Below are 26,134 nucleotides of genomic sequence, written 5' to 3'. Positions count from 1 at the left end.
TTTGCATTTTTGTAATAATTCAGTGTTGAGCACCTTTTCATGTGCCTGTTGTTTTAGTTGCCAAGTTGTGTCCAACTCTTTTGTGACCCCATGGACTATAGAGCCTGCCAGGCTCCTCTGTCCATGGGATTTCCCAGGCAAGAGTACTAGAGTCAGCTGCCATTTGCTTCTCCAGGGGATCTTCCCAGTTCAGGTATTGGACCTGCGTCTCCTGCATTCACAGGTGGATTCTTTACCACTGAGCCACCAGGAAAGCCTGCATGTGCCTGTTTGCCATCTGTAAATACTCTCGTTTTGAACTATTCTTGATATTGATGCATAGAATTGTTACAAAACCTTTCTGGTTCTATTGTAGTTGGGAATTTGCCTTTCTCGTTTTGAAATTAGGACTCTACTTCTCTTTAATCTTTAGAGACTTCTTCCATTTTATATCATGATTCACAGGTTGCTGATACCCTTTAGCAATTTTTATTCACAGATTTATTTTGACTAAAGCATCATTATAAGAGCTAGATGCTTTTTAAAAAATATAAATTTATTTATTTTAATTGGAGGCTAATTACTTTACAATATTGTATAGATGCTTTCTTAAAATATTTTTTGCCTACTTTGCCCTTCATTCCTCTTTCAGTATTTGACCTAAAAAAATTTGGTGGCATATGGAGAGGGAGAATTTAAAAGGACATATGAATAGTGAAGCACTAGCGTATCTGGAATGATTATTTGTGTGAAGCATCTCTGAAAATGAACAGACTGTTGTTTGTTATCGTGACGTGTATTTTGTTGTCAGGCACTTGTGAAACTGAGAGAGACACAGGATTATATTCCAAAATGCTAAGTAGGATTATGTTATGAAAATGTCAGTAAGTACTAATAAAACAATATACAGGTGATTTATGCTTAGTTGTTACACCGAAACCACAGTCGTTCCGTTCTCTCATGTGCAGGGATTTGGAATGTGAATGGAAGTGGGGAATTGCGTTGCTGAACCACTCCCTTAACACTTCTGGTCAGTCAGGTTTCCTTCTGTAACTGGTTTCATGCCTTAGAAGCTCTGGAAAATGCACCTGTGGCCAGTTGTCCAAGCCTTCCCTCCCCTAACTCCAAACCTCCTTTTTCTTTTCCTGAGAGATGCAGTGGAGATGGAGGAAGGAGGCGAGTAAGTAGTAGAGTATTCCACTTTCTTCTCCTGTGTTGTGCTTTCTTAGAAATTGAAACCAGCTGGTATTTTCCATGGACTGTTATTCCTGCTGTGGTGAGGACTCTGTGGTAGATAACATCACAGCACAAGTCAGTGCTTTTATCTCTTGAGGATAAATATCATTGCTTACCTACCTCACTATATACCTCATGGATTATTAAATATTTTTATTCTTAAAATATAATTGACTCCATTTGATTGTAAGAGGATTTATTAGTAAAGAATCATAATATCTTTAATTTCTTGATTAAAGATGATCAGTCTCAGTTTTATTTCATTATACTGAGAGCTATTTGATTCACCACAGAATATCTGATTCTCACACTCCTTAAGTTTTGCAGAGGTGGTATGTGTAATTTCTCTTCTATCCACTTAATTGACAGATATTTATTGAGGATTTGAAATATGCATGAACCTTTCTCTTTGTCTATAACCAGAGTTACAGTTGGGATTTTTGACTCACGGAGGTATTAAAAAAGAACTTAATAGAAAAAAAGCTCTAAAGACTCAGATTCCCTTTTTAGCTTTTGACTTGTTGCAAAATAAATTATTTTAAATCTCTGTAACCAGATTCTCTAGCATGGTCTCCATTAATTTGGTTTCTATGTGTTTCACACTGAAGGAAAAAAAATCAGAATCCCAAACTCTGAGCAGTAGGAACATCAGAATTAGATTTTTTTAGAGAGCTGCACATTATTTTCTTGCTCTTTCATTTGTTACCCTTTTAAATAAATGAATGTATCTGACTCAGAGTGGGAAAGCAATCTTCTTTTCTAGGCAGTTCCTCTGCTGTGTGTTGGATAATGCTAGTTTATGTGGTGACTGTTGCCGTGTTTGAGGTTATGCTGTATATAAATAAAAATAAATGGTGTTTTTAAAAGGAGTCAAATATCCTGGGGGGAGATTCTGAGTGTTCAATTGCCAAATTTTCAAGTAGGTCGCAGAAATTTGACTTAGATTTATCTATCACTACTTTATTATAAGTTTCTGGGAAGAAGAGAACACAATTTTGCCTTTGGCTTCTGACAAGGCAGAACAAATTTAGGTTCATTAGAAAACAAGAATAAATGTTAAAAAAGGAAAACAAGCATAACTTTATTTGGCATGTTTCATCCCTATACACTGTGTAGAATTGTAAAATACTTACTTTACGTGAGGTTGGTTATAACACCACCTGTTAAATGATGGTCTTTGTCAAGCAGCTAGTTGCATTGTTCTAATCCCTAGCCTTTTTTGCCTTCTGGAACTTCATAATATTTTGGTACAGCTTTTGAAATATCTAGGAGGAGTCTGGTGGGCCGCTGTCCATGGGGTTGCACAGAGTTGGACACGACTGAAGCCACTTAGCATGCATGCATGCATTGGAGAAGGAAATGGCAACCCACTCCAGTATTCTTGCCTGGAGAATCCTAGGGATGGGGGTGCCTGGTGGGCTGCCGTCTATGGGGTCGCACAGAGTTGGACACGACTGAAGCGACTTAGCAGCAGCAGCAGCAGGGCCAAAAGAGTTTTAGGGGGTTTCCTAGGTGGCATTAGTGGTAAAGAGTCCACCTGGCAATGCAGGAGATGGAAGAGGTGCAAGTTCAATCCCTGGATCGGGAAGATGCCGTGGAATAGGAAATGGCGCTCCACTTCAGTATTCTTGCCTGGACAATCCCATGGACGGAGGAGCCTGGTGGGCTACAGTCCATGGGGTCGCAAAGAGCTGGGCAAGACTGAGCACGTGAGCACAAAGGGACCTTAAGCTGGCTAGTTCAGAAGTCATCAGGTAGAGAGAGCAGGACTGCTGCTTTGTTCAGGTTTCCTGGTGTTATCAAGGCAAGGTGACAGCATGCTCTCGGATATGCCTGTGACTTTTTCAGTGTTTACCTTGATGAAATCCTCTCTGAGAAACACAGGGTCATGAATTTGCGTTTGGTGTTAGTTTTCCCCACATAACTATAAAGACTACGGAGAAGTGCACAAATCACAAGGCACTAAATAAGTATTAAACATTAATTTTTTTTTCTTCTTGCATAACTGTATTTCACTAGAATTGCTCCTGCTTTCCAAGTGCCTGAAGAACCATTTTTTTTTTGGTGTGGCTAGTAGAGAAAAAGGAACTTTGATACAATTTCTTCTTAGTACAATGGAAACATACTTGATATTTCATGCAGAATATTTATTTTTTTCTTGAGAATTACAAAATGTTTATAAAATTATGTTTGTGTTTAGGTATAATATATTTTTGGAATCTATAGCTTGAAGATATTTTAAATTTTAAATCCATGTATTCTAAGCCAAAATTTCAGAGTAGGACTCTTATTACCCTCCACCATTGTAAAGAGATCTCTGGTAGAGAAGGCTGTGAAAAGAAACTATTTTAGGAATGATGTTTAAGGCTAACTTAAAAGAACAAAGTGATACATTTTTGGTTTTCCATGAACCTATTATGTGATCGGGCTTTCCTGGTGGATCAGACGGTAAAAAAAATTTACCTGCTATGCAGGAGACCCAAGTTTGATCCCTGGGTCCGGTAGATCCCCTGGAGAAGGGAATGGTATTTTTACCTGGAGAATTCCATGGACAGAGGAGCCTGGCAGGCAAGCTACAGTCCATGGGGTCCCAGAGATTCAGAGACAACTGAGCAACTAACACTTTCACTTTCATTATATGATTAGATCACAATTTATATAGCCCTTCCAGTTTTAAATACTTTTGTTGCTTACATTTTTATGTTGTCAATAGTGTGATGAATATATTTGTATATAAATATTTATCAGCACCACTGATTATCTCTAAGAATTACTATGCTAAATGTTATGAACTTCTTTGCCAAATTGCTTTCTAGAAAAGTTGCGCTAGTTTACACTTTCATAGTTAGTGTTTATATTAGTACATACTTATCACATTCTCACCAGTACTGAGTATGGAAGCTACAAAATCTATGTGACCATCCACAGATTCTTAGAATTATAGACAGGAAATCTGAAGAGTTTGTCTGGTCCAACATTTTGTGGAGGAGGATAGTGCATCTCAGATAATTAAAATAAGTTGAAGTCAGGTTAGAATTTTGGTTTTCTGGATTTCTGATTCAGTATTGTTTTTACCAGAGAATACTGCTTTATTACTTATTGAATGTTTATTATAGCATGATGAGTTGCTATACTGAGCAGTTTGATTTTTAAAAATCTAATCTTCCTACTAACTCAAATGGTGAGTTGTTTGAAACTGTTTTACCATTTATAGGGAAGAGGAGCTAAAGAAGAGAATGAGAGCAGTCTTCAAATGCTGAATGTGAGAAAAGGAAAATAGGTAGAATTCACAGGGAAATATTTTGGCTTAATATAAGGAAGATCTTTCCTAAAGAGTACAGTAGTGCTATTCACTAAAGAAAGAGGAGGCTGCGTTGAGTTTCACTGTTCTATTTTGGAAGTATTTAAGCCCAGTCTGTGTTTGCCAGGAATGTGGAAAACACATTCAATACATGTGGAGTCCATGTATTGAATAAGAAAACTAGTTGACTAAAGGTAATGGATTCTAAAGAATGTGGTAGAGAACCTGGCATGAAGTTAAATGCCCAATAATGATAGCTAGTATAAATTTTTATTCCATCATATATTAGATAGAAAGATACCATGTAGTCCCTGAAGCCAGTGACAGAATAAGCAGAGATGTTAATAAGTAATGAAAGAAGTAGCAAAGAAAAATGGAGGGAGAAGCTAAAGCCAAACCTTTCTGTCTCAGAAAGCCAAAGGGACAGAGAGTTTCTAGGAGATAGTCGATTTGTTGTAAATATCAGATGTAGGTTAAAAAGAAAGACAAATGTAACATAAAGATGAAAAACATACGATGGAAGAAATTCAAACCACCCATAATCCCCTGTCTAGACATAAAAGTTGCTAACATTTTATTCTTTTCAGATCTTTGAACATGAATTTAAAAGCGTAAATGCATAGATTTAGGTATATCACTAAACACCTTATGTCTCTCTTATCACATAAACATAAGCATATCTTGATGTCAGTAAATATGTATATGCATTGTAATTTTCTATTGGAGCATAGAATCCATTACAGGATTGAACATAATAGTAGATATTCTGGTAATTTGTTTTCCCACTTTATAAACAATGTTCACTTGCCTCTGTCTTTGGTGCCACTTCATAGTTGAGGCTGTCTTTTTTGCCTCAACTGTATTCATCTTTAATTTAGTTACTATTTTTGGCTGCCCTGGGTCTTTGTTGCTGCACGAGCTGTCTCTCTTTGCGGTGAGCACGGGCTCCTCTCTAGTTGCGATGCGTGGGCCGCTTATTGTGGTGGCTTCTCTTGTGGCAGAGCACGGGCTCTAGAGCGTGGGCTCAGAAGCTATAGCACATAGACTTAATTGCTCTTTGGCATGGGGAGTCTTCCCCGGCCAGTGATGAAACCCGTCTGCCTTCCATTGGCAGGTGGATTCTTAACCAGTGGACTAGGGAAGTTCCAGTCCCTTAATTTTTTTTCATCTTTTCTTACCCTCTTGCAGTCTATTCTTTATACTTTTGAATGGATAAATGCCATTTCAAGCATTTTTGTACATACATCTTTGTATGTATGTTTCTTTTTGTTTGTTTATTTGTTTTTTGGCTGCAGCATGTGGGATCTTAGTTCCCTAACTGGAAGTGACCCCAAGGCCCCTGCAGTGAAAGCATAGCATCGAAACCACTGGATCCCCAGGGAAGTCAGTTTTGTTTTTAGACTAATTAATTAGAGGTGGAATTGCTGGGTCTGACTAATGGGTATGCATAGTTGAGATTTTGATATATATTGCAGGTTTGCCCCCCATAAAGGTTTTTTAAAGTTTGCTATTTTTAAATACCAGAAGATCCTTTTGCATATATGAAGGTCCCATTCCCTATACACTTGCCAACAATCTTTTTAATCTGATAGTCTTAGAAATTCTTGATCTCACTAAATTTCATACTAGCCTGTTAACCTGTGAATATTTATGAGATTGCTAGAGAAAGGGTTAAGCTAGGGATTGCAAATATCGCTAATACCGTTGTTTCCTTTTCTGAGGTAGCAGTGGATGATCTTGTCTGAATTAATTCCTTAAGGACAGTTGTTATATACAAATGAAGTTCTTGAGTGAAGGGGGAAGAACTATAACAGAAAAACATAGTGGTTGACTTGATCCATTCAGTTCTAAGATTTTCTGTCATACTGCTTGTACACATGGGTGGATGTAGTGGAAATTAAATATTACTGCCTTTGACATTTTTAAAGTGAGGGAAAAACTAGTAGAGGACTGTCATTTTGTAAAGACAGTTTAGTTTATTTTTCTCCATTAAAGGAGTCCTTCCTCCCCAAAAGTACAGTTGTTGAACTTAAACCAAGTAAAAATTATAAAATTTAATAAGCTCTCAGATATGATTGGAAGTCATATATACTAGCTATGCTCTTAATTTCGCACTTATGGCCTAAGGAGATGTATTGGATGTTCACACCTAGGAGCTTCCAGGTTTGTTGTTTTCTTATTTTTATTAAAGCCAGATATCAGCAGTTTTGTTTTAATCTTCTTTTAGGGGCATTTTGTGCAGTTTGTTTTGGCTGGTAAGGTAGAGTAGTTGCTGAACACCGACAGTTTGCCTGTGCTGCACCTTAATTGAGTGTAGGGATTTAAAATTGACAAACAATAAATTATAAAAAAAGTTGGACTTCTATAACAATTCATTTTGTTGTTATCTTAGAAGGAGAGAAGTTTCAGATTATATTCTCTGTGGTTACTAGGACTGCTGTGGGTGATTTGCGTGGCTGTTGTACCTACGTGGAATGGGGTATAATGTCACCTAGACTTTGCAGAACTGTCTGAATACAATGGCAGGGAAAGTGAAGGACTGATTGTCATGTAGGGAGAACAGATACATGAGAGACTGAATTTAGTCTGTTGACTCTTGTCAACACATGGTTAAACTGAAATCTGGTAAGTGTATCAAACCTTGCATGTGCTTAGAAGGATTGATACGAATTTTTAATTTAATCTTGAAGGTAGGTTGGCTATAGTTGAAGCTAAGTAAAACAAGTATGTTTTAATTAAAATCGTTGGTTGCAGGTTAAGAAGAAAACCTAGCTTGTTGTGAGCAAAATGGAATTTATTAGGTCATTATTGAGTCTCATTGAATGTAAGAATAAACCTTTAGCACCTTAGTTTAAACATGCGAGTTCAGCAAAATGATTAAGGGTAAGATTGGGTCCACCTTGTTCAAGTGCCCATTCCTTGTCCAGTTTGTGATGGCACAGAATATGTGCGTGTGTACTAAGCTGCTTTAGTTGTGTCTGACTCTTTGTGACCCTATGGATTGTAGCCCACCAGGCTCCTCTGTCCATGGGATTCTCCAGGCAAGAATACTGGAGTGGGTTGCCATGCCTTCCTCCAGGGGATCTTCCCGACCCAGGGATTGAACCCAAGTCTGGTATTCTTCTGCATTGGCAGGCAGGTTCTTTACCACTAGCGCCACCTGGGAAGCCCCATGGAATACGGAACCATGTAATAAATATATCTGTGGTTATAGGAGGCCATTGGGACGTCAAGTGGGGTGTAAGTCCTTCGGGAAAGTGGACTTGTAGCGAGCTGAATGGGCATTCTCTGAGATGTCTGTTATATTTCTGCTTTATATAGTGGATTACTTTTTATGTTTAGTACTCAGAAACCTTTAAGAGTAATTTATGCATTGTTTATAGTTTCATTTTAATATAAATAAATAGAGAATAAGACTAAATCCTTTTTGATTTTTATATATCTTAGGCACTTTTTATGTTTGAGATGGCAGCACCTAGGAATAGCCTGGTTCCTGCCGCATAACACTCTTAGCAAATACTAGTGGTTGAGTGAGTACTAGAGAGGAAGCAGGGCTCATTCGTAGGTGGCCGTGAATAACAAACTTAGAGAGTGAACACGCGCTCCTCTGGAGTGACCTAGAGACTGCTTTTTAGATTTTTCTTTTCATTGGATTTCTTTTTTTTTATTAGGCCAAAAGCCTTTTATCTTGTGAATCACTGAACCAAACAAAAAGAGTTTACTGAGGTCCTTTTGAGGTGCATTTTTGGGGTCTCTAGTTATGTATCGTCACGTGTGCTTGTAAAGACTTTTAAAGCCAGATGTTCGATGTAAGCATTTTAGAAACAGAAAATGTAACACAGCAAAGTGTTTAAAGTCTTCAGTGGTTAGATATTGCTAGATATTCCGCCTTCAAAGTGTAGCTGTACTCTGCTTCTCACCACCTCTGCAGCTACCACCCTAATCCAGGCCTGCAGCGTTTCCTCTGTAACTGTGCAGAACAGCTTCCTAAATGGGCTCCCTGCATTTACTTTTATCCCTTGATATTGTGTAACCAAAAGACATGACTTAACTTGGACTACTCACAGCTCTGCTGAAAATTCTCCATATGGCATAGGAACCTGGAATGTTAGGTCCATGAATCAAAGTAAATTGGATGTGGTCAAGCAGGAGATGGCAAGAGTGAACATTGACATTTTAGGAATCAGTGAACTAAAAATGGATAGGAATGGGCAAATTTAATTCAGATGACCGTTATATCTACTACTGTGGGCAAGAATCCCTTAGAAGAAATGGAGTAGTCCTCAAGTCATCAGAGGAGTCCAAAATGCAGTACTTGGGTGCAATCTCGAAAGACAGAATGATCTCAGTTCTAAGTCAAACCATTCAGCATCACAGTAATCCCAAGTGTATGTCCCAGCCACTAATGCTGAAGAAATTAAAGTCGAACAGTTCTGTAAAGACCGACAACACCTTCTAGAACTAACACCAAAAAAAGTTGTCCTTTTCATCATAAGGGGTTGGAATGCAAAGGTAGGAAGTCAAGAGTTACCTGGGTAACAGTCAAGTTTGGCCTTGGAGTGCAGAATGAAGCAGGGCAGAGGTTAGCAGAATTTTGCTAAGAGAACGCACTGTTCATAGCAAACACCCTCTTCCAACAACATGAGAGACGACTTTACACGGGGACATCACCAGATGGTCAGTACTGAAATCGGATTGTTCATACTACCCTGTCTAAAAGAGAACCCTTCATCCACTCTCAATCTTTCGTTCTGTTTTACTTTTCTTCATAGCACTTATAGCTTGACAGCATATGTTTGTATCTGTTTCCTCTTCTAGGCGCCAAGCTCTATAGGGGCAGGAACTTTGTCTTTTTAAAAAAATTTATTTATTTTTAACTGAAGAATAATTGCGTGGAATTTTGTCTATCTTATTGGCTCCTGTATCCTCAGTGCCTTGCACATAGTGGACACTCAGTGCCTTGCACATAGTGGACACTCAGTAAATATTTGTTGGCTATGTGAATAAATGTACATGTTTATGTACTCTGGGTAGTCAGTGGGGATAGGGTGTATTACAGACATAGCACTGGTAAATGTGAGGGTAACTGTTGAATTTAGGAGAGAGGAAGAAAAAAAGTCATTAGCATCCCATAGCATGTGTATATTTTTTAGAAAGTTGGTGGAAATGGTTGTCTTTGTAGTTAGAATTGATGTTTTATCAAACCACATTTGGTTATGTTTCGTTCAAGATGAAGATGATGACTTTGTGTGTAAGAAGACAGCCTCTAAATTAAAAGAAAATGGAGGATCTACAAATAGTTATTTTGGAGCATCAAACATGAAAAAGAATGAGGAAAACACTAAGACCAAGAATAAGCCTTTGTCACCAATAAAACTTACCCCCACATCAGTGCTTGATTATTTTGGAACTGGAAGCATCCAAAGATCAGATAAGAAGATGGTGGCAAGCAGAAGAAAAGAGGTGAGTGTTCTCCATGCAGGCAAGAACGTTCAGGATTTGTCCCTGTTCACTGTTGTTAATAAGAAGTGACGTGAATTTTATAAATAGATCAACATTTTATTGATGAAGATAGTTTTCCTCTGGGTAAAATGTGTGGATGCTGTTTTGGAGCATGAAGAAATTGGCATATCACACATTGAAGCTTCTAATATTTGAAAGTGGGAAAAGATCATTTAAATCATGAGAATAAATTATAATTCTTCATGTTTAAATACTCAGAATGTAAACTAATTTTACCGTTAACCTCAGCTAGACAAAACTGGCCAATATAATTGTTCCCAAGTGAGGTCATGAATACATAACTTAGAATAGAGCCCACCCATTCTGTACATTTGACCTTTCAGGCTGATGGTTGGATTTATTTTTTTTTGGACACTTAGGAAACAGAAATACAGATAAATAAAGTAGTTCCCTGCATGGAAACCTGGCACATGGTGTGTGTGTGTGTGTGTGTGTTGATTTCATTAGTGCCTCCATAAGATGATGTAATTTCTCTCACTGTTGGTTTGCCACTGTTCTGGGCTATTTCTGAAGTCAAGACAGATAAGATTTTGGGGATATTTCTTTTGAATATTTCAATAGAATACGTGAGAATCATCTGTCTGTAGGATATTTGCTCATTAGGAAATTGAATGTGACCATGGAGTAGATGTGAACACGATTTTTTGGCTGATGCTGCATTGAGACTGTATTTATCTCTCATTGGTGTATTGGGTTAGCCAAAAAGTTCGTTTGGGTTTTTCCATATGGTTTTACAGAAAACCCAAACGAACTTGTTGGCCAACCCAGTATTTATTCATCTACGTTTAAGAAAAAGTACCTTACTTTGAACTTAAGGTTTATGCTGTTCTTGCTTGATTTTCTTTGAAATGTAGCCTTCACAAAATGCAGATGATTCCAGATTAAATGATGAAGCCATCGCCAAGCAATTGCAGCTTGATGAAGATGCAGAGGTATTGGCATTTTCATTAGATAATCGTAATCATTGGAGTTGTCACTTATTGTTTAGCCTCCTCAGGCAGACAATTAGAGTAGTCTTATTCTGAATTGAGCCTCATTCTAAGAGTTATATGTAAAATAAGTTAAGATCTAAAGCTATATGAAAACCTAAGTTTATATAAAAGATAAATGATGAGAGCAGAGGATAATTGTTTAAAGATTTATTATTAGATTTCTTTGAATAGAAGCTTCCTTTAGTATAATTAAAATAATTTAACTTGGTCATATATCTCTTTTCACTATGGACCATCTCAGCTACTTCTGTGGCCTTATGTAGTATGCATGTGTTAGTGATCCCTAAATCTACCTTCATTCAGAGTATTGTTTGTAGTAAACCTGTTCCACTCATTTAATAAGTGTTTACTGAGCACTTACTGTGGCACACTTCTAGGTGTTAAGGCTACTGCAGTTAAAAAAAAATAATGTCAGGTCATTATAAATGCTATGAGGACAAGTAAAGGGATAGCTGCTTTTGGGGGCAATCAATGGGGTTATTTAAATAAGAGGTTAGGAAACCCCTCTGAGGGAGTGACATTGGAGCATAAAATTAAGTGATAAGCTTCCCTCCACTTGGAGAAAGATTTCCTCTAAACAGAGAGAAAAGCAGGTGCAAGCCTCCTAAGGTAGAAATATTTGAACTTTATGACTTTGAAAGAAAGAGCAGCAAATATTGTTAAGTCATGACTGGTCTTTGGTACCTACCAGAAGGACTTGGGATGGAAAGAAGTCTGGATTTTAGTCTCTGTGAGATGAGAAACCATTGGAGTACTGAATAGAGAAATGACATGACTTGATGGATCTTAAAAGAAAATTATTCTGGCTGTTATGAAGGTAATAAACCATGATGGGGTAAAATCAGATCAGTTTGGAGACTGTTAGAGTGGGGTGAGGGGGCAAGAGACAGTGTTGGCTTGTACCAGGGTGGTGGTAATGGAAGAGGTGGTGAGAAGTGGTCACAATCTGTATGTGCTTTTTGAAGATATAACCTTCAAGTTGTTGCTGATAGATTGAATGTAAGGTATGAGAGAAAGAGAAGATTCAAAGATAACTCCATGTTTTTTTGGCTTGAGCAACTAAGTGAACGGTGTTGTCGTTTATTAAGACTGAGCAGTGGTACAGGGAAGTCAAGAAATCTGTTTTGCTCAGAAATGCCTAATAGGCTTCCAAATGGAGATGCAGAGTGGGTAGTTTGGTAGAGGAATCTGGAGCTCAGGGGAGAGGTCTAAGCTGAAGATACTTATTTGGGATCAGTAGCATTTGAATGGTATTAAGACCAGTGTAACTAGATGAGATCACGGAGAGGATGTAAACAGGAAAGAAGTGTCAGAATTGAGCTCTGGGGCACTGTTAACAATGAGAGGTCAGGAAGAGGAGGGGGATCAAGCAGAGGAGATTTACCGAAGTGGCTAGGGAAGTGGAGCAATCAGGAAAGCTTGGTATTTTGTGGAAGCCAAGTGAAGAAGGTTATTTCAAGGACAAGTGTTCATCTCTGTCAGAGGCTCCAGACCTTGGTGCCTGTTGTTTGAACCCTCTTCCTATTTATTAGCTTAAATGTCGCTTTCTTATACTCCCTAAACTATGTTAGAAACCCCTTCTGTGTACTTTGCTGAACCCTGTATCTGCTGTTAACATTTAAGTGTCTTCTTAAATTGCTATTTAAATGTCTTCCTGTATGTCGACTTTAAACTCTACCTACCAGGGGTGTTTATGTCACAGCTGTCATACGTTAGTGCCCGTTTTAGTGCTTGGCAAGGAAGAGGCTCTTGATAACAGTTGTTATGGGAGAACAGTATTCCAGTCTTCTGCAGCGTATGTTGCTGTTCACGTTTTATTGATTTGGCAGTTTATAGTTTGTGTTTTCAAAAATCTTTTTCCATCTTACTGTCTATACTGAATTTTATAAACTGCATACAGGTATCCATGTGACTCAGGGTAGCACACATGGCCTAGGTAAAACTGTGGGGTGAGTTTTAGGGACCTGACTTCTTATCTGTCCCAAATACTGAAGGCTTACCCTATCCTTTCCAAACCAGGTGTGGTGCTTTGTATCACAATCCTCTATTTTCCCATTTCTGTCACATTCTTTCAGAATCTTGTTTGGGTAATTTATTAGTCTGTGAAGGACTTTCAGGGTGTTAATGACTGACTGATGCTGTCCTTCTTAATTATCCCTCTAAGAGCTTCTATTTTCCTCCCCTCCCCTTCACTTTCACCTTTTTGTTTATTCATTTAGTGAATGTGTGCCCAGAATCTAACTTGCAAGTCAGTATGTTAAACACTGTCTGCTATGATAAATATTGTATTAAAATATAAGACTTTTGATCACATAATACCATAATTACCAATAATGAATTTCTAATGGAAGTATTTAAATTTCTTCTAAAACAACTAGAATCCTGTTTACTAGAAGTGTACTACTACATAGTATGAAATTTTAGAAAAATGATGTAGAGTTCAACCAGAATCCTTGCAGGACCACTGGAAGTTTAGAGTTTGGAGGAACTTTATATGATAAAGTTTGTTTTTGTTTATTTTTTTAGAAATTAGATGTGTAGTTCAGTTATGGTAAAGAATTGCTAGGCAACAGAGAGCATACTGATGTGCACCTGTCTGGCTTGCTTATAGTTCTGTGTAGCTTGAGTTAATTCATTTTATAAACAAGAGGAGGCTTGGTTACCGAGTTCTTACCAGGTTTATACGAGTTTGCAAATCTTTTCTTTTGGATTGGTTTTGAGGTCCTTTCCTTTGTTTGAATAAGGTATTGTATTAGGCCATTTTATCAGGGAGCATAAATTTATAATGAGAAATATAATCTGTTTCTATACATTCTCTTCCAGAAGAGTTCCATTTAACTGAAAGTAAAAATAGTAATATTTGGAAATAACAGTGGGGTAACTAGAATGACTGTGTGTTATATTAGCATGTTAGGAAAACTTCTGGTATAATGACTTTTCAGAAGTTAAAACAGAGAAATTACTACTGTGTTGTATACCTTAAACTAATATAAAATTGTTAAGTCTGCTATACTTCAATTAAAAAAGAACAGATACATTTGAGTTGGTAATTGAAAATAGAAGTTTGATGATATTAGTGATAGTTGCATTGTATGTATCTTACTGTCATGTGCAAAGAAACTATATAATTTTCTTGATTTATTCAGTTTTTTGTGCCCTCCACCCAGGCTATTGCTTTTTGTGTTAGGATAATGATTCTTTTCTGAGCCCTTCTTAGAGTTTAGAATAAATAGAAATGAGAGATCTGTAAGTATTGCATTGGGACCATTAAGAGGAAGCTAAAGACTTGGATCTTTATGCTCAGATCCATCTATCTTGCCTGCAAAATTAGCAGTATATGTTCTGCAATCTAATTTGACTTAGCAAAGCAAACCTGTGACACTTCTAAGTGAAAAAATGTCATAGTTACTTTCTAGAAAATGTTTTTCCAGTTTCTTTTAAGTATCACGAACTGAACATTTTAAAGCTTTTTATTTATGAAAAGAAAAAAAAGCAACTCACTGTGTTGACACTTTACAGCTGGAGAGACAACTGCATGAAGATGAAGAGTTTGCTAGAACGTTAGCCATGTTGGATGAAGAACCCAAGACCAAAAAGGTAGTGTTTTACCGGGCTGTTTGCACTCTGAATATACAATACAGATCAGTGTTTGAGATACAACCATGAATAACTCTTCTGGAGAGATGCTTAAAATTATTTCAGTTAACGAAAATGCTTTTGGGGAAGCTCATTGAGAAACTTATTCTTCCTAAAGGAAGATTAATAGGACCAAAGCTAATCAGAACCCTTCTTCACAAAAAAACAAATTGTAACTTTGACTTACTGTCTGTCCCAAAGAGGTTCTTATGTACTTGTTCAGAGAATAACACTGATAAATAAAGATTCCAATGGAATCTAAAGTTTAATAACTATAATATTAATTACTGTCTTTTTAAAAGCATAATTTGTTGTTTGTAGCTAGCTAACTTTAAGATCTGTATAGGACAGTCTCAAATAGTGAGTATTTTGGGGAATCTCTGAAAGCATCAAGATTTTTTTCCTTAAGCACTTGATCTCCAAAAAATTAGCCTTATTTCTATTGAATCACACTCTGTTAATATTGTCAGTATCAATCTGACCGTTTAAAGAGATTTTACAGCGGGCAGATGTAAGGCAGTATAGGGAATGGTGAAGACTTTGTCATTAGAAAAGCCTTATTATTTCATCTAAAGACATTCAAATTGAAAGTACTGCATCATACACCCCAGTTGTGACCTTTCTGCAAAATGGAGTTTTGAAGAGCAGTGGAGAGAATGGACATTTTTTTCTCTTTTGAGAAAGTACTCTGTTTTTCTTTTGAGCTTTAGATTGTTGTTAGTCTTTTGGGTTAGATTTTAGTTTTTAACTGCATGATGCTAATAGTTTGAGAATTGAGATGAAAGCAGCAGAAACAAGGCTTTCATTTTCAGAGTCACAAGTGGGGAACAACTGGGGTAGTTTTTTTTAGGTCTGTTTTTATACTGTTTCATCTGTTTCCTCATCTGTAAAATTGAAGGTAATTAAACATGTTTCATCTGCCCCAGAAATTTTATGTAAGAATGAATGAAAATTTATTGCATTGTTTTGCCACTTTGGAAGATGACCCTTAATCTTTGGTTGATTTTAACAACATACTTTGTGGTAAAAGTTTTCCTGTTGTCGCATTTGACACTTTTTTACATTTTCTTAGGCTGAAAAGGCTGCAGAAGAGAGAGAGACGTTTTCATCTGTACAAGTCAATTTACGTAAAGCAGAGAAACCTAAATATCCTCATAAAGGTAAAACTAGCAGAACAAAGTAAGCCGGAACATTTATCTTTATAGAAGAAACTTCATGTAACCTTTTGTTTAAACATTTGTTCAATAATTGCCTGGCATTCTTTTTTAAAAACTAATTTATTTATTTTAATTGGAGGATAATTACTTTACAATATTGTGATGGTTTTGCTATACATCAGTATAAATTGGCCTTAGGTATACACGTGTCTCCTCCATCCTGAACCACCTCCCAACCTCCCTCTCCACCCCATCCCTCTAGGTTGTCACAGAGCAGCTGTGTGACAGGTGCCTGTCACATGGTGATGGGTTTGGGTGCCCTGCTTCATATATCAAACTTGCACTGGTTATCTGTTTTACATACGGTAATGTATGTTTCAGTGCTATTCTCTCAAATCATCCCACCCTTGCCTTCTCTCACTGAGTCCAAAAGTCTCTTCTTTACATCTGTGTTTCCTTTGCTGCCTTGTACATAGGATCATTGGTACCATCTTCTAGATTGTATACAGTTAATATACAGTATTTGTCTTTCTCTCTCTGACTTCCTTCACTCTGTAAGTAATTGCCTGGTGTTCTTAGGTTGACATTATTTCATAGTACTGGAGCATGTTCTACTTAGATGCTTGGCAAACCGTGTGGATGTTAGCTGGTACAGAATGCCTGTCTGCTCTGTAATTGTTGTTTGGGTTCATGTTAATTTCCAAGTGTAGCGCAAGTGTGTGGACTTCAATACATGAAGACAAAAGGCTCGATGTTTCAAGCTCGTGTAGTTGAATCGTCATTGCCCAGGTCATCTGAAGCTCTTCTGCTAGTTGTAGGTTTTAGCTAGTTGTAGGTTTTAGTTTTTTTTAAGTGGTCCTGATATCTAACCATGTGCTAGTGGTTAGATGCTAATAGATGGCCTTCATCTTACAAGTATTAATGTAGCTGTTCATATAATTTTAGTCTTGAAATCCCAGGATTCTTTCAGACTTTATTACAAACAGAATTCTTATATGACAGGATATTCTAATTAGTAACTTTTCTCTGTGAATTTCGGATCATTGAAGTTTATCTGTGGAATAAAGTCCATGTTCTCAGATGTAGTTTACCATCTCATTTCAATTAATGAATAATTTATAGTTAAAAAGGCAGATCTCTTACTTTGAACTGGTTACACAAAGAAATAATATACAAATATTTAATTTTTAAAAAAATATTTTGTATAAACTTAACTAAAATTTTAATGTGAATGTTATGAAGTCACCATATGACATTATGTCCTACTAAGATTATTCTGTTGAAAAATGAAAAAATAGTCTTGATATTGGGTATCATTTTGCAAAAACAACATTTATAATCCTTTCTTTCTTCCTCATAAAAACAGAACAATTTTCAGATGAAAGAAAGAACTTCAGCCCTAAGAAGCAAACTAAGTGTGAAGGTTTAAGAGAATCCCAGCAACGTTCCAGGTCATCAGCTCATAAAACAGGAGAAACTTCTCCAAAAGCCAGTTCTAAGCTGGCACTTTTGAAAAAAAAAGAAGAGAGTTCTAATAAAGAAACAGAGTCTATGGCCTCAAAAAGAAAAGAAAATGTTATTGAGTTTAAAGAGACAAGAACTCCTAAGAAAATCAAAAGTTCTCCAGCTAAAAAAGAGGTAGACATTTTCGAAAAGGGTATCATTGCAGGGGCTGTGTGTTGATCTGGTTTGTTTTCAAGTTTTGTCTCTAACTTTATAAGGCATTATAGTATCTTAAAGATACTCTCTTATTTAAAGATGCTGTTGCAGAATATAGGTTATGTTAATAATATAGCTAAATAAGCCAGTATGTATTGAGGGTTAATGTGTATCAGACACTGTGCTCATACAGGTGATAAGTCATGTAATCTTCACCACAAGAGATATTTACTTTTATTAACTTTTGAAGATGATAAAACAGGCTGAAAGGGTTTAAGTAGCTTTCCCAAGATCATCTGGTGAGTACTTGGCAGAGTCATTTTGAACTCAGGTCCTCTAAGGCCAGTAAAAAGTAATATAATATTGTGGCTCTGAACATGGACTCTGGAGCCAATTTTGGATCATAGTCCTACCACTGGGCAGATATGTGACCTGGGTCTGGTTACTTCGCCTCTCTCTGCTTTGGTTTCTTCATTTGTAGAATTGGGATAATAATGGTATGCAATGAGATAATGTGTGTAACCGCTTGGAACAGTGCCTGGTACATAGTACATGCTATATAAATTTTGGCTATTATTGTTATTAAAATAACTTATTTGGATTTGTCCTAAATGTATGCCTTTTTGCTGTTGTTTAACAGTGTTGAGATACTGAAGTCATTTTCAGAGGGATAAACAGTGAAGTAATGCAGAATGATTTTTAGAAGTTTTTTTGTTTTCATATATATTTGAGAATTTTTTCTTAGTGTCTCCAGTTTGAAACCCCCTTATTAGGATCATGAGAGAAGCTACTGTTCGTTCAAGCCTCTTTGGCACTTGGAGTTAAAAGCAGAATATTATCTATGTTAAGTGCTCATCACCATTATTTTTTAGTAAAAAACTGAAATACTGATGATTTCTAGATGCTTTTGTTTTTGGTCAGTGCTAATAAATACGCTTAAGGGAACAATTAACTTTTTGGTCTCAGATTTTTCTTCACAAAGTACTTAGCTGGAGAATGAATATTTTTCTTCAGACTCATTAAACATGTTCAGTTTACAGACGCTTGTCTATTTTTATTAAAGCAGAATAATTTTAAAATGATACTGTTGCTATTCACCTTATTTTTCAAAGTTGGAATAGAAATGACTCAAAGAACTTAAGTAGTTTTGAGAACATGAAAGTCTGTTTTATAAATTCAGTCTATCTCAGTCAAATAATTTTGACTTCACAAATGAATGTGCTTCAGATTTCTTTTATAATTTGTTTATAATTCAGTCATTTTTTCACAGAATTATTGTTATAAATGATTTTCCCATTTTGGCATGCATTGTACTTTCCTATGACACTGGTTAAATATGATTTCCTAGGGCATGTGGTCTGGGCAGGTATATTTCAACAAGCTTCTCAGATGAAATGGTTGCACACCACCATTTGAGAACCACTGATAAAAAGTAGGATTAGAGTCTAGGATTAGCCTATAGCCTATGGCACAATTAACTCAAAACCAAAGCAACTTATTTTCTTTTGTTGATTAAATCATTTGTTTGTATAAAAGTGGTATTTTGTCTACTCGCAGAGGACTTTGAGGTGGCGTACAAGTTAAAAATAATGTAAAATTAGGAAGTAGAAAAAATGACAGAGATCCTTCTTGTAGTGATTCTTAATTATCTAAGATGTTCTTCCCCCAAATATACACATGCTGGTTATACCGCCTATCTCGCCTATCTCTGGATCAAAAACTTGGAGTGCATCCAGGGATTAGAGTTTAAAAGATTTCCCCAGTATTTTCTGAGACACACCCATGGTCAGATCCCTTGAGAGAAACAGAATAGGGGACATTAGACCCAGAAGGTAGAGTGGTGGCATACAGAATGTGTCTGCTTTTTGGAGTATAGCTTACCCCTCATTTGAGCCAGGTGTTTATATAAAGCCATTGATTCTCAGACTGTAGTGCTTATTTCCCCAGGGGTACAGTTCAGTTCAGTTCAGTCGCTCAGTCGTTTCCGACTCTTTGCCACCCCATGAACTGCAGCATGCCAGGCCTCCCTGTCCATCACCAACTCCCAGAGTTCACCCAAACTCAAGTCCATTGAGTCGGTGATGCCATTCAGCCATCTCATCCTCTGTCGTCCCCTTCTCTTCCTGCCCCCAATCCCTCCCAGCATCAGAGTCTTCTCCAATGAGTCAGCTCTTCGCATGAGGTGGCCAAAGTATTGGAGTTTCAGCTTTAGCATCAGTCCTTCCAAAGAACACCTAGGACTGATCTCCTTTAGAATGGACTGGTTGGATCTCCTTGCAATCCAAGGGACTCTCAAGAGTCTTCTCCAACACCACAGTTGAAAAGCATCAATTCTTCGGTGCTCAGCTTTCTTCACAGTCCAACTTTCACATCCATACATGACCACAGGAAAAACCGTAGCTGTACAGGGGATAAGTTATTTTAAGGGTATTCAGAGCCATTGGCTAAAAATAGTATATTTTCTTCTGTGATCGTTTACTTGGGAAAAAATTAATTTTTCCACTGAAATATACATGACATATTATGGAATGGAATTTAAAATTCACATGGGTTTTTGAAATAACATCTTTTTGTTTTGTGGCTTGGGGCTAGCAGCTTGGCTTGTACGCTCAGTCTACCCTGAGGTTTGTGCCTTTAGAGAGAGTTGAAGGGTTTAAGAAGGGCTAATGACAGGGCTGTTTGTAAGCCGCATGTGTAGGATGGGGCGTACCTCCGTGGTTGAAAATGTTAGTATCAGGATTAAGCACTGAAGTGACTTAGTGTTTATTTATTGATAGGTGTTTTTATTTATTTTTTGATATGTATTTTTAATTTTGTAAGAATTTTGCATGACTTTATTCAGTTTTCTTTCTGTCTCCTCAAAGTCTATAAGTCCTGATGATGCTGAAAAGAGACGCACTAATTATCAAGCTTACCGAAGCTACTTAAATCGAGAAGGTCCCAAAGCTCTGGGCTCCAAAGAAATACCAAAGGTAAGAATACTGAGAGGATGTTTCAAGGCCTCTGGTCTATGGGTCCATGTATGTATTCACTATGACTGCAGTAGCAGAGAATTAATAATTAAAAATGAACAGGGCTTCCCTGGTGGCTCAGTGGTAAAGAATCTGCCTGCCAATGCAGGAGACATGGGTTCGACCCCTGGTCCAGGCAGATCCCGCGTGCTGTGGAATAGCTAAGCACGTGCGCTGCAGCTACTGAGCCTGTGCCCTAGAGCCCAAAACCGCAACTGCTGAGGCCGTGTGCTGCAGCTGCTGACGCCCGCGTGCCCTCGAGCCAGCACTGTGCAACAGGAGGAGCCACTGCAGCGAGAAGCCCTCACGCTGCAAGGAGAGAGTAGCCCCCGCTCACCACTAGAAGAAGCCCACACAGCAACAGACCCAGCACGGCCGGAAGTAAATAGATAAGGACAGGAAAACATGAGTCACCATCTTTGCAGGTTAGGGAGTGGCATACGGCAGTCACAAGACTAATGCTTTTTGCCTTCATGGTACTTAATTATTATAATTGTGATATGTGCCATAAGGGAAAAAGCAGAGATTCTTTTAGGGAATCTGGTCCTTAAGTGGAGTTGTGGGTAGGGGAACAGTATGACCAGATTTGCATTTCAGGCTGAGCACTCTTGGCTGCTAAATACAGAGTACAGTGGAGGGAGCGGGGAATAAATACAGGCAGATCAATTAGGAGAGATGGTGAGAAATGATAAAGACTTGTCTAGGGTAGTAGCAGTGACCAGGCTGAGAAGTGAAGTAGCTTCAGTGAAAAAGGAAAATCTCTAGGACGTGGTGGTAATTGGGAGTGGGAACCGAGAAATAATGAGCATGTGGTGATTTCCTCGTTACTGGCGTGAGCATCTGTGGGTGGATACTGATGCTGCTGGAGGCAGAGCAGATTTGGGGAGATGACAGTGAGTTCATTGTGACCGTGCTGTGCTTTAGATGTATGCAAGGTAGCCACGTGGAAATATTCAGTGGACAGGAGGACTGGCGCTCAGAACAGAAGTCACAATGGGATGCAAAAGATTGGGCATTATTGGCATGTAGAAAATGTTTGAAGGACTTGATGTCACCTGGCAAACAAGGACAGAATGAAAAGAGACCTTGGACCTAGCTTCCTCATGAAGTGGAGGAGGGTGAACCCCAAAAACAGACTGAGGAGCAGCAGCCACAGATTCCAGAGAGAAACCTGGTTAAGGTGGTATCACAGTAGCAAACGGAGAAGAGAGTTTTAAAAAAACATTGAGGAGGCTGAAAATTGTCCACTGCGTTTAGTGATGTGAATGACCCTTAGGGATCTTAGCAAAAGTTTTATAGAATGATGGAGGCAGAACCTGGTGGAAGTGGGTTGAAGAGAGAGTGGGAGGAGATGAAATGGAGGCAGCATAAGTAGATGATGTTGGCTGTGAAGGGGAGAGGAGAGAGAGGACTTCTAGCTACAAACAGGAGGCGGCTTTCGGGGGAAAATGTGAGCATCTTTAGGGTTGTTGTTCACTCGCTCAGTCACATCTGATTCTTTTGCGGCCCCGTGGGCTGTAGCCTGCCAGGTTCCTCTGTCCACGGGATTGCCCAGGCAAGAACACTGGAGCACTGTTGCCGTTTCCTACTCCAGGAGATCTTCCCAGACCAGGGATTGAACTGTCATCTCTGTAATTGGCAGGCAGGTTCATTACCATTGAGTCAGATGCTTAAAGCATGTTGTTTTTTTTTTGATGATGGAATTGATCTACCAGAAAGGGAGAGATTGAAGATATCCCAGAAAGAGAAGGATAATCAAAGGTACTGTGAGGTTTCTGAGAATGTAGAAGGGCAGGGGATTCAGATCACAGATGGAGGTGTAGTTCTCATAATAAAGAGGGGCAGAGGATGAGCCAGAAGGGGCTAGAGGGCTGTGTAGGAGGCTGGAGGAAGATGCCAGGCTTGCCTCCTGTATGAAAGATAAAAAAGCTTCTGCTTGAGAGGACTTGAGCCAAAGCGGTGTTCTTAGGGGGTCGCCAGGTTTCGGTGAAAGCAAGGCCATGGAGGGAATATTGGAGAAGAGGTTGAGAATGTTGGGTGGTTTGCTGGTCCTGCAATGAGAGTTTGAGAATGAAAGAGTGTGGTAGGGAGATCCACAAGGTCGTTTAAATCCTAGAGTCATAGGGACCTTGAGATGTTGTTAGTCAAACCTCTTCTCTCCAAACAGACTTACTACACTCCCCCTACCCTCCCAACAACAATTCTTCACCTGGATGGTAAAGGATTGAGCTTGTATTGGGGCAGTCTTTGAATTTTGCTTAGCTGCTTCTTTGCAAGCATGTTTTAAGTCTATGTTGATCTCAATCCTCTTTTCAAAAGTAATAAGTAACTTGGAATGACTTATATATTTTTCCTTTTGCTTGGGGTTATACCATATTGAGCCATTGTGAAAGTAAAAAAAATCTGTACCTGTACACAGTTCCAATTAAGATTAAATGTCTTTCCATCTAGCCTTCTTTTGCCGAGTGTCTTTTGTCTTATCAGATTAACTTTTCAATCAAGAGATGGTGTGATAGGGTAAGAGCTCAAACCTGTGTAGTTTCTTTCAGAATTGAAACTTTTTTTTAGCAGAAGCAAGATATTCTGTAGGTGCATTACATCTGGTTGCTTACTTAAAGTTATACAAGTTAACCAGTAGTTTAAATATTTTTTAAACAATGAGGATAGTATGAATGGATAACTTTAATAAGGTTTCCTAACCATACTGAACATACATTTTTTGTTGCTGGTTTTATAAGCTTGTTAAATGTTAACCTACATAAGAATTTCTCAGGATTTAATTTCCGTTTCTGCGTATTCATTCACTGTAAATTTCCTGCACATTTTTTCATGCTGAGATTATTTATGATGTCAAATGAGAAAAATCAACTTCCTGCAGTTTTGATGCCAAATATTTCTTTGGAAAGCTACCATGTAATTTCCTCTCTGCTTGAACATTTTGGTTTTTAGGGAGCTGAAAATTGCTTGGAAGGCCTTACGTTTGTAATCACAGGAGTGCTGGAGTCCATTGAACGAGATGAGGCCAAGTCTCTAATTGAGCGTTATGGGGGAAAAGTGACGGGAAATGTCAGCAAGAAAACAAACTACCTGGTCATGGGTCGTGATAGTGGCCAATCCAAGAGTGACAAGGTGGGTAGTGCTGTGTTCTCAGCACAGTGAAATAGCCTGCTTGCCTTGGCAGGCTCTGTGACCATACGTAGTAATGTCCTGTACACAGAGGGAAGTGAAGAGAAAAAATGGAAAAGTAATTTCTTCTCTATGTTATTTCTTCTCCACAGAAGTGTTGTTTGGCTTTGACCCGGGATTTCGGTTTTCCAGTTGAAGGCACAGTTCCTATTTACTTGGCTTTCTTAGTGTAGTATTCTAGCCAAAAATCTTTTTTTGAAGGTAGAAGCAAAAGCAGTTTTCCTCCTCTTCTAGTCCTAAGTATTCCTATTTATGCTGCTGTGGACTCCATCTTGAGTTTTTTAATTGGTAACTCTCTTTTATACTTAGTTCCAACAATAGAATACCTGAGTAACTGTGGTTTTGACAGATAGCTGCTTATTTCCTTACCTTATTGAGGATTCCAGAGGTAGGCCGTTGCTGGGGGTGGTTCAGCCCCTTGGTGATGTAGCTGGACTTAGTTCTGTCCTTCACTCCTGTCTTCATGCATGTTGCCTTGTGTTGCAAGCTGGCCGCTGCTCTCAAGTTCACATTCAAGGCAGGAAAGAGGGAGCAGTGGCAAGATGTTACACTAGGTGTAGCTGACCTCATAAGAGATTTCCTGGAAATACCTCCTATAGAATTCCACTGAAGTCTCATTGGCCACAGCTGTCCTGTGGCCATTCAGAGTGATAGAGTTTGGGGAAGATGAAGAGTCTTCTGATTCTTAGACCAGTCATAAGTCATCCCTTGGAGATGAACACACTGGAGTTCCGTTAGCAGGGGAGACGGTGGAGGAGAAGGTCTGCCAGCCAGTTGTGCCTGGAAGAGGGTGTGAAGAGCTGGACTTAGGCCCTAGAGGCATTGACCTTTTCAGGGTAGAAAGAAAGGGAAAGCAGTCTACAAAAGGGGCAGTGTGATACCCCAGGTGCCAACCCACCATTCTTAGAGGAGGTTCTGTTATTTTCTTTTTAACGATGCTTTCTCATGCATACTGTTGTAAACAATATTCCAGTGTTACCTAGTTTACAAATGTGGTTTTTCACCTTCTGACAAGCCTGAGAATCATATTTTTTTATAGAAAGTAATGGTTTCAATGATTTGAATTTTAAATTAATAGGCAGCAGCCTTGGGAACAAATATTATTGATGAAGATGGCCTGTTGAATCTGATTCGAACCATGCCAGGCAAGAAGTCCAAGTATGAAATAGCTGCTGAAGCTGAGGTTTGTATAAAATGAACTTGACTTATTTATGTTGATGTATAGACCTTTCCTGTTTCATAGAGACATTTTTTGGGTGAATACAGGCCTGTGGGCTAAAAAATTAACTTTTCCTCCTACTGCAGATGAACTTCCTTATTTCCTTTTGAGTAGGTGGACTCAGCTGTAGGCTGTTGTCCTTGATGTATTTCTTTAATTTTCTCAAAGGAGTATGAGGAGGAAGAGGGGACCATACATTGTACTACCCATATCTATTAATTACTGATTAAACTGTCCATCTTTTCCTTTTTCTTACAGTAAAACTGTGCAGAGCTTCTTGATTAAGAATTCTTTGAAGGTTATATCATAGATATCGGCATGATAAAATCATTTGCATTTAGAACTATATCGGGACTTTTTCAGTTGTGATAGAAACCAAGCCCATGTTACCTTAGCAAGAAAGGGAACCATTTTGACTCACATAAGTAAACTCTGACAAGTCTGATGTAGGGACTGCTGGGTCTGCAGACTGCCGTGCTTCTAGTACTCTTTCCGTTTCTGTCTCTCTGCTGCTCCTAGTGTTAGCTGCCTTCATTTCCACTGTATACATGTCCGTGTGTGGGACACAGGGGTGCCAGCAGCCCAAGTGTTCTGTCCCCAGCTCTGTCACCCAAGTGGTGAGGTGGTCTTCCAATTTATTCCACTTAGAAAAGTCTTGGGGAATGATCTGGATTGCCCCGCCATCCATGTCCCCTAGTGTTCACAACTTACATAACATAGTGCAGTTCTGAACACCAGGAGATGACCACTGATGCTAAACGTGTTCCCTTCACATTTGGCCCCATCGTCCTCAGGATCTCACACTGCCTTGCGTTGTGTCTTCTTAGTCTCCTCCCGTCTGTGAGAGTTCTGCAAGTCTTTCCTCTGTCTCCTTATGGCCTTGATTTGATGAGTGCTAGTCAGTTGATTTGTAGAATGTCTCTCAATTTGGGCTGTTGGTCTTTTCTCATGGTGAGATTGAGGTTATGCATTTTGGGCAAGATGACCATATACGTGATACTGTGTCCCCCTCAGGGCATCAGATCAGCTGTGCATGATGTTGACATGTCTTATTATTGGTGGTGGTAGCCTTCATTACTTAGTTCATATGATTTCTGCCTTGTTTTTCCACTAGTGAAGTGACAGTTTTTCCTTTTATAGTTGATTAATGTCTTGGGGAGATACTTTAATACAATGCTAGTACCTTGCTTTTTGTCAAATTTCCCACTAATTTTAGTTCTCATAGATGATAAAAT

The 26,134-nt window shown here is 38.4% G+C and overlaps 2 protein-coding genes across 5 annotated transcripts in view; one reads left to right on the top strand and one right to left on the bottom strand.

Moving 5' to 3' along the window:
- Nucleotides 1–26,134, top strand: part of RFC1 (replication factor C subunit 1) — a 72,871-nt gene that overhangs the window by 30,880 nt on the left and 15,857 nt on the right. For both annotated transcript variants that reach the window (XM_027970935.3, XM_027970934.3), the window contains exons 5-12: nt 9,747–9,979; nt 10,894–10,971; nt 14,551–14,628; nt 15,740–15,827; nt 17,191–17,462; nt 20,348–20,455; nt 23,444–23,623; nt 24,759–24,863. In XM_027970935.3, coding sequence (XP_027826736.1) covers nt 9,747–9,979; nt 10,894–10,971; nt 14,551–14,628; nt 15,740–15,827; nt 17,191–17,462; nt 20,348–20,455; nt 23,444–23,623; nt 24,759–24,863 — 1,142 coding nt within the window. The remainder of the gene's footprint in view (nt 1–9,746; nt 9,980–10,893; nt 10,972–14,550; nt 14,629–15,739; nt 15,828–17,190; nt 17,463–20,347; nt 20,456–23,443; nt 23,624–24,758; nt 24,864–26,134) is intronic.
- Nucleotides 18,517–26,134, bottom strand: part of WDR19 (WD repeat domain 19) — a 107,531-nt gene continuing 99,913 nt past the window's right edge. Inside the window, exons 37-38 of one of the 3 annotated variants that reach the window (XR_009601023.1) lie at nt 24,050–24,460; nt 18,517–19,883 (exon numbers count right to left, since the gene is read on the bottom strand). The gene's annotated coding sequence lies outside the window, so the exon portion shown is untranslated. Of the gene's footprint in view, nt 19,884–22,841; nt 24,461–26,134 lie in introns of those variants that run through there. The other 2 variants (XM_060416976.1, XM_060416977.1) reach the window with 2 other exon arrangements.

This window comes from Ovis aries, chromosome 6 (genome assembly GCF_016772045.2).
Source record: "Ovis aries strain OAR_USU_Benz2616 breed Rambouillet chromosome 6, ARS-UI_Ramb_v3.0, whole genome shotgun sequence".
Taxonomy (NCBI): Eukaryota; Metazoa; Chordata; class Mammalia; order Artiodactyla; family Bovidae; genus Ovis; species Ovis aries.
Note: the sequence above shows the minus strand (reverse complement) of the source record. Positions and strands in the feature narration are given on the sequence as shown.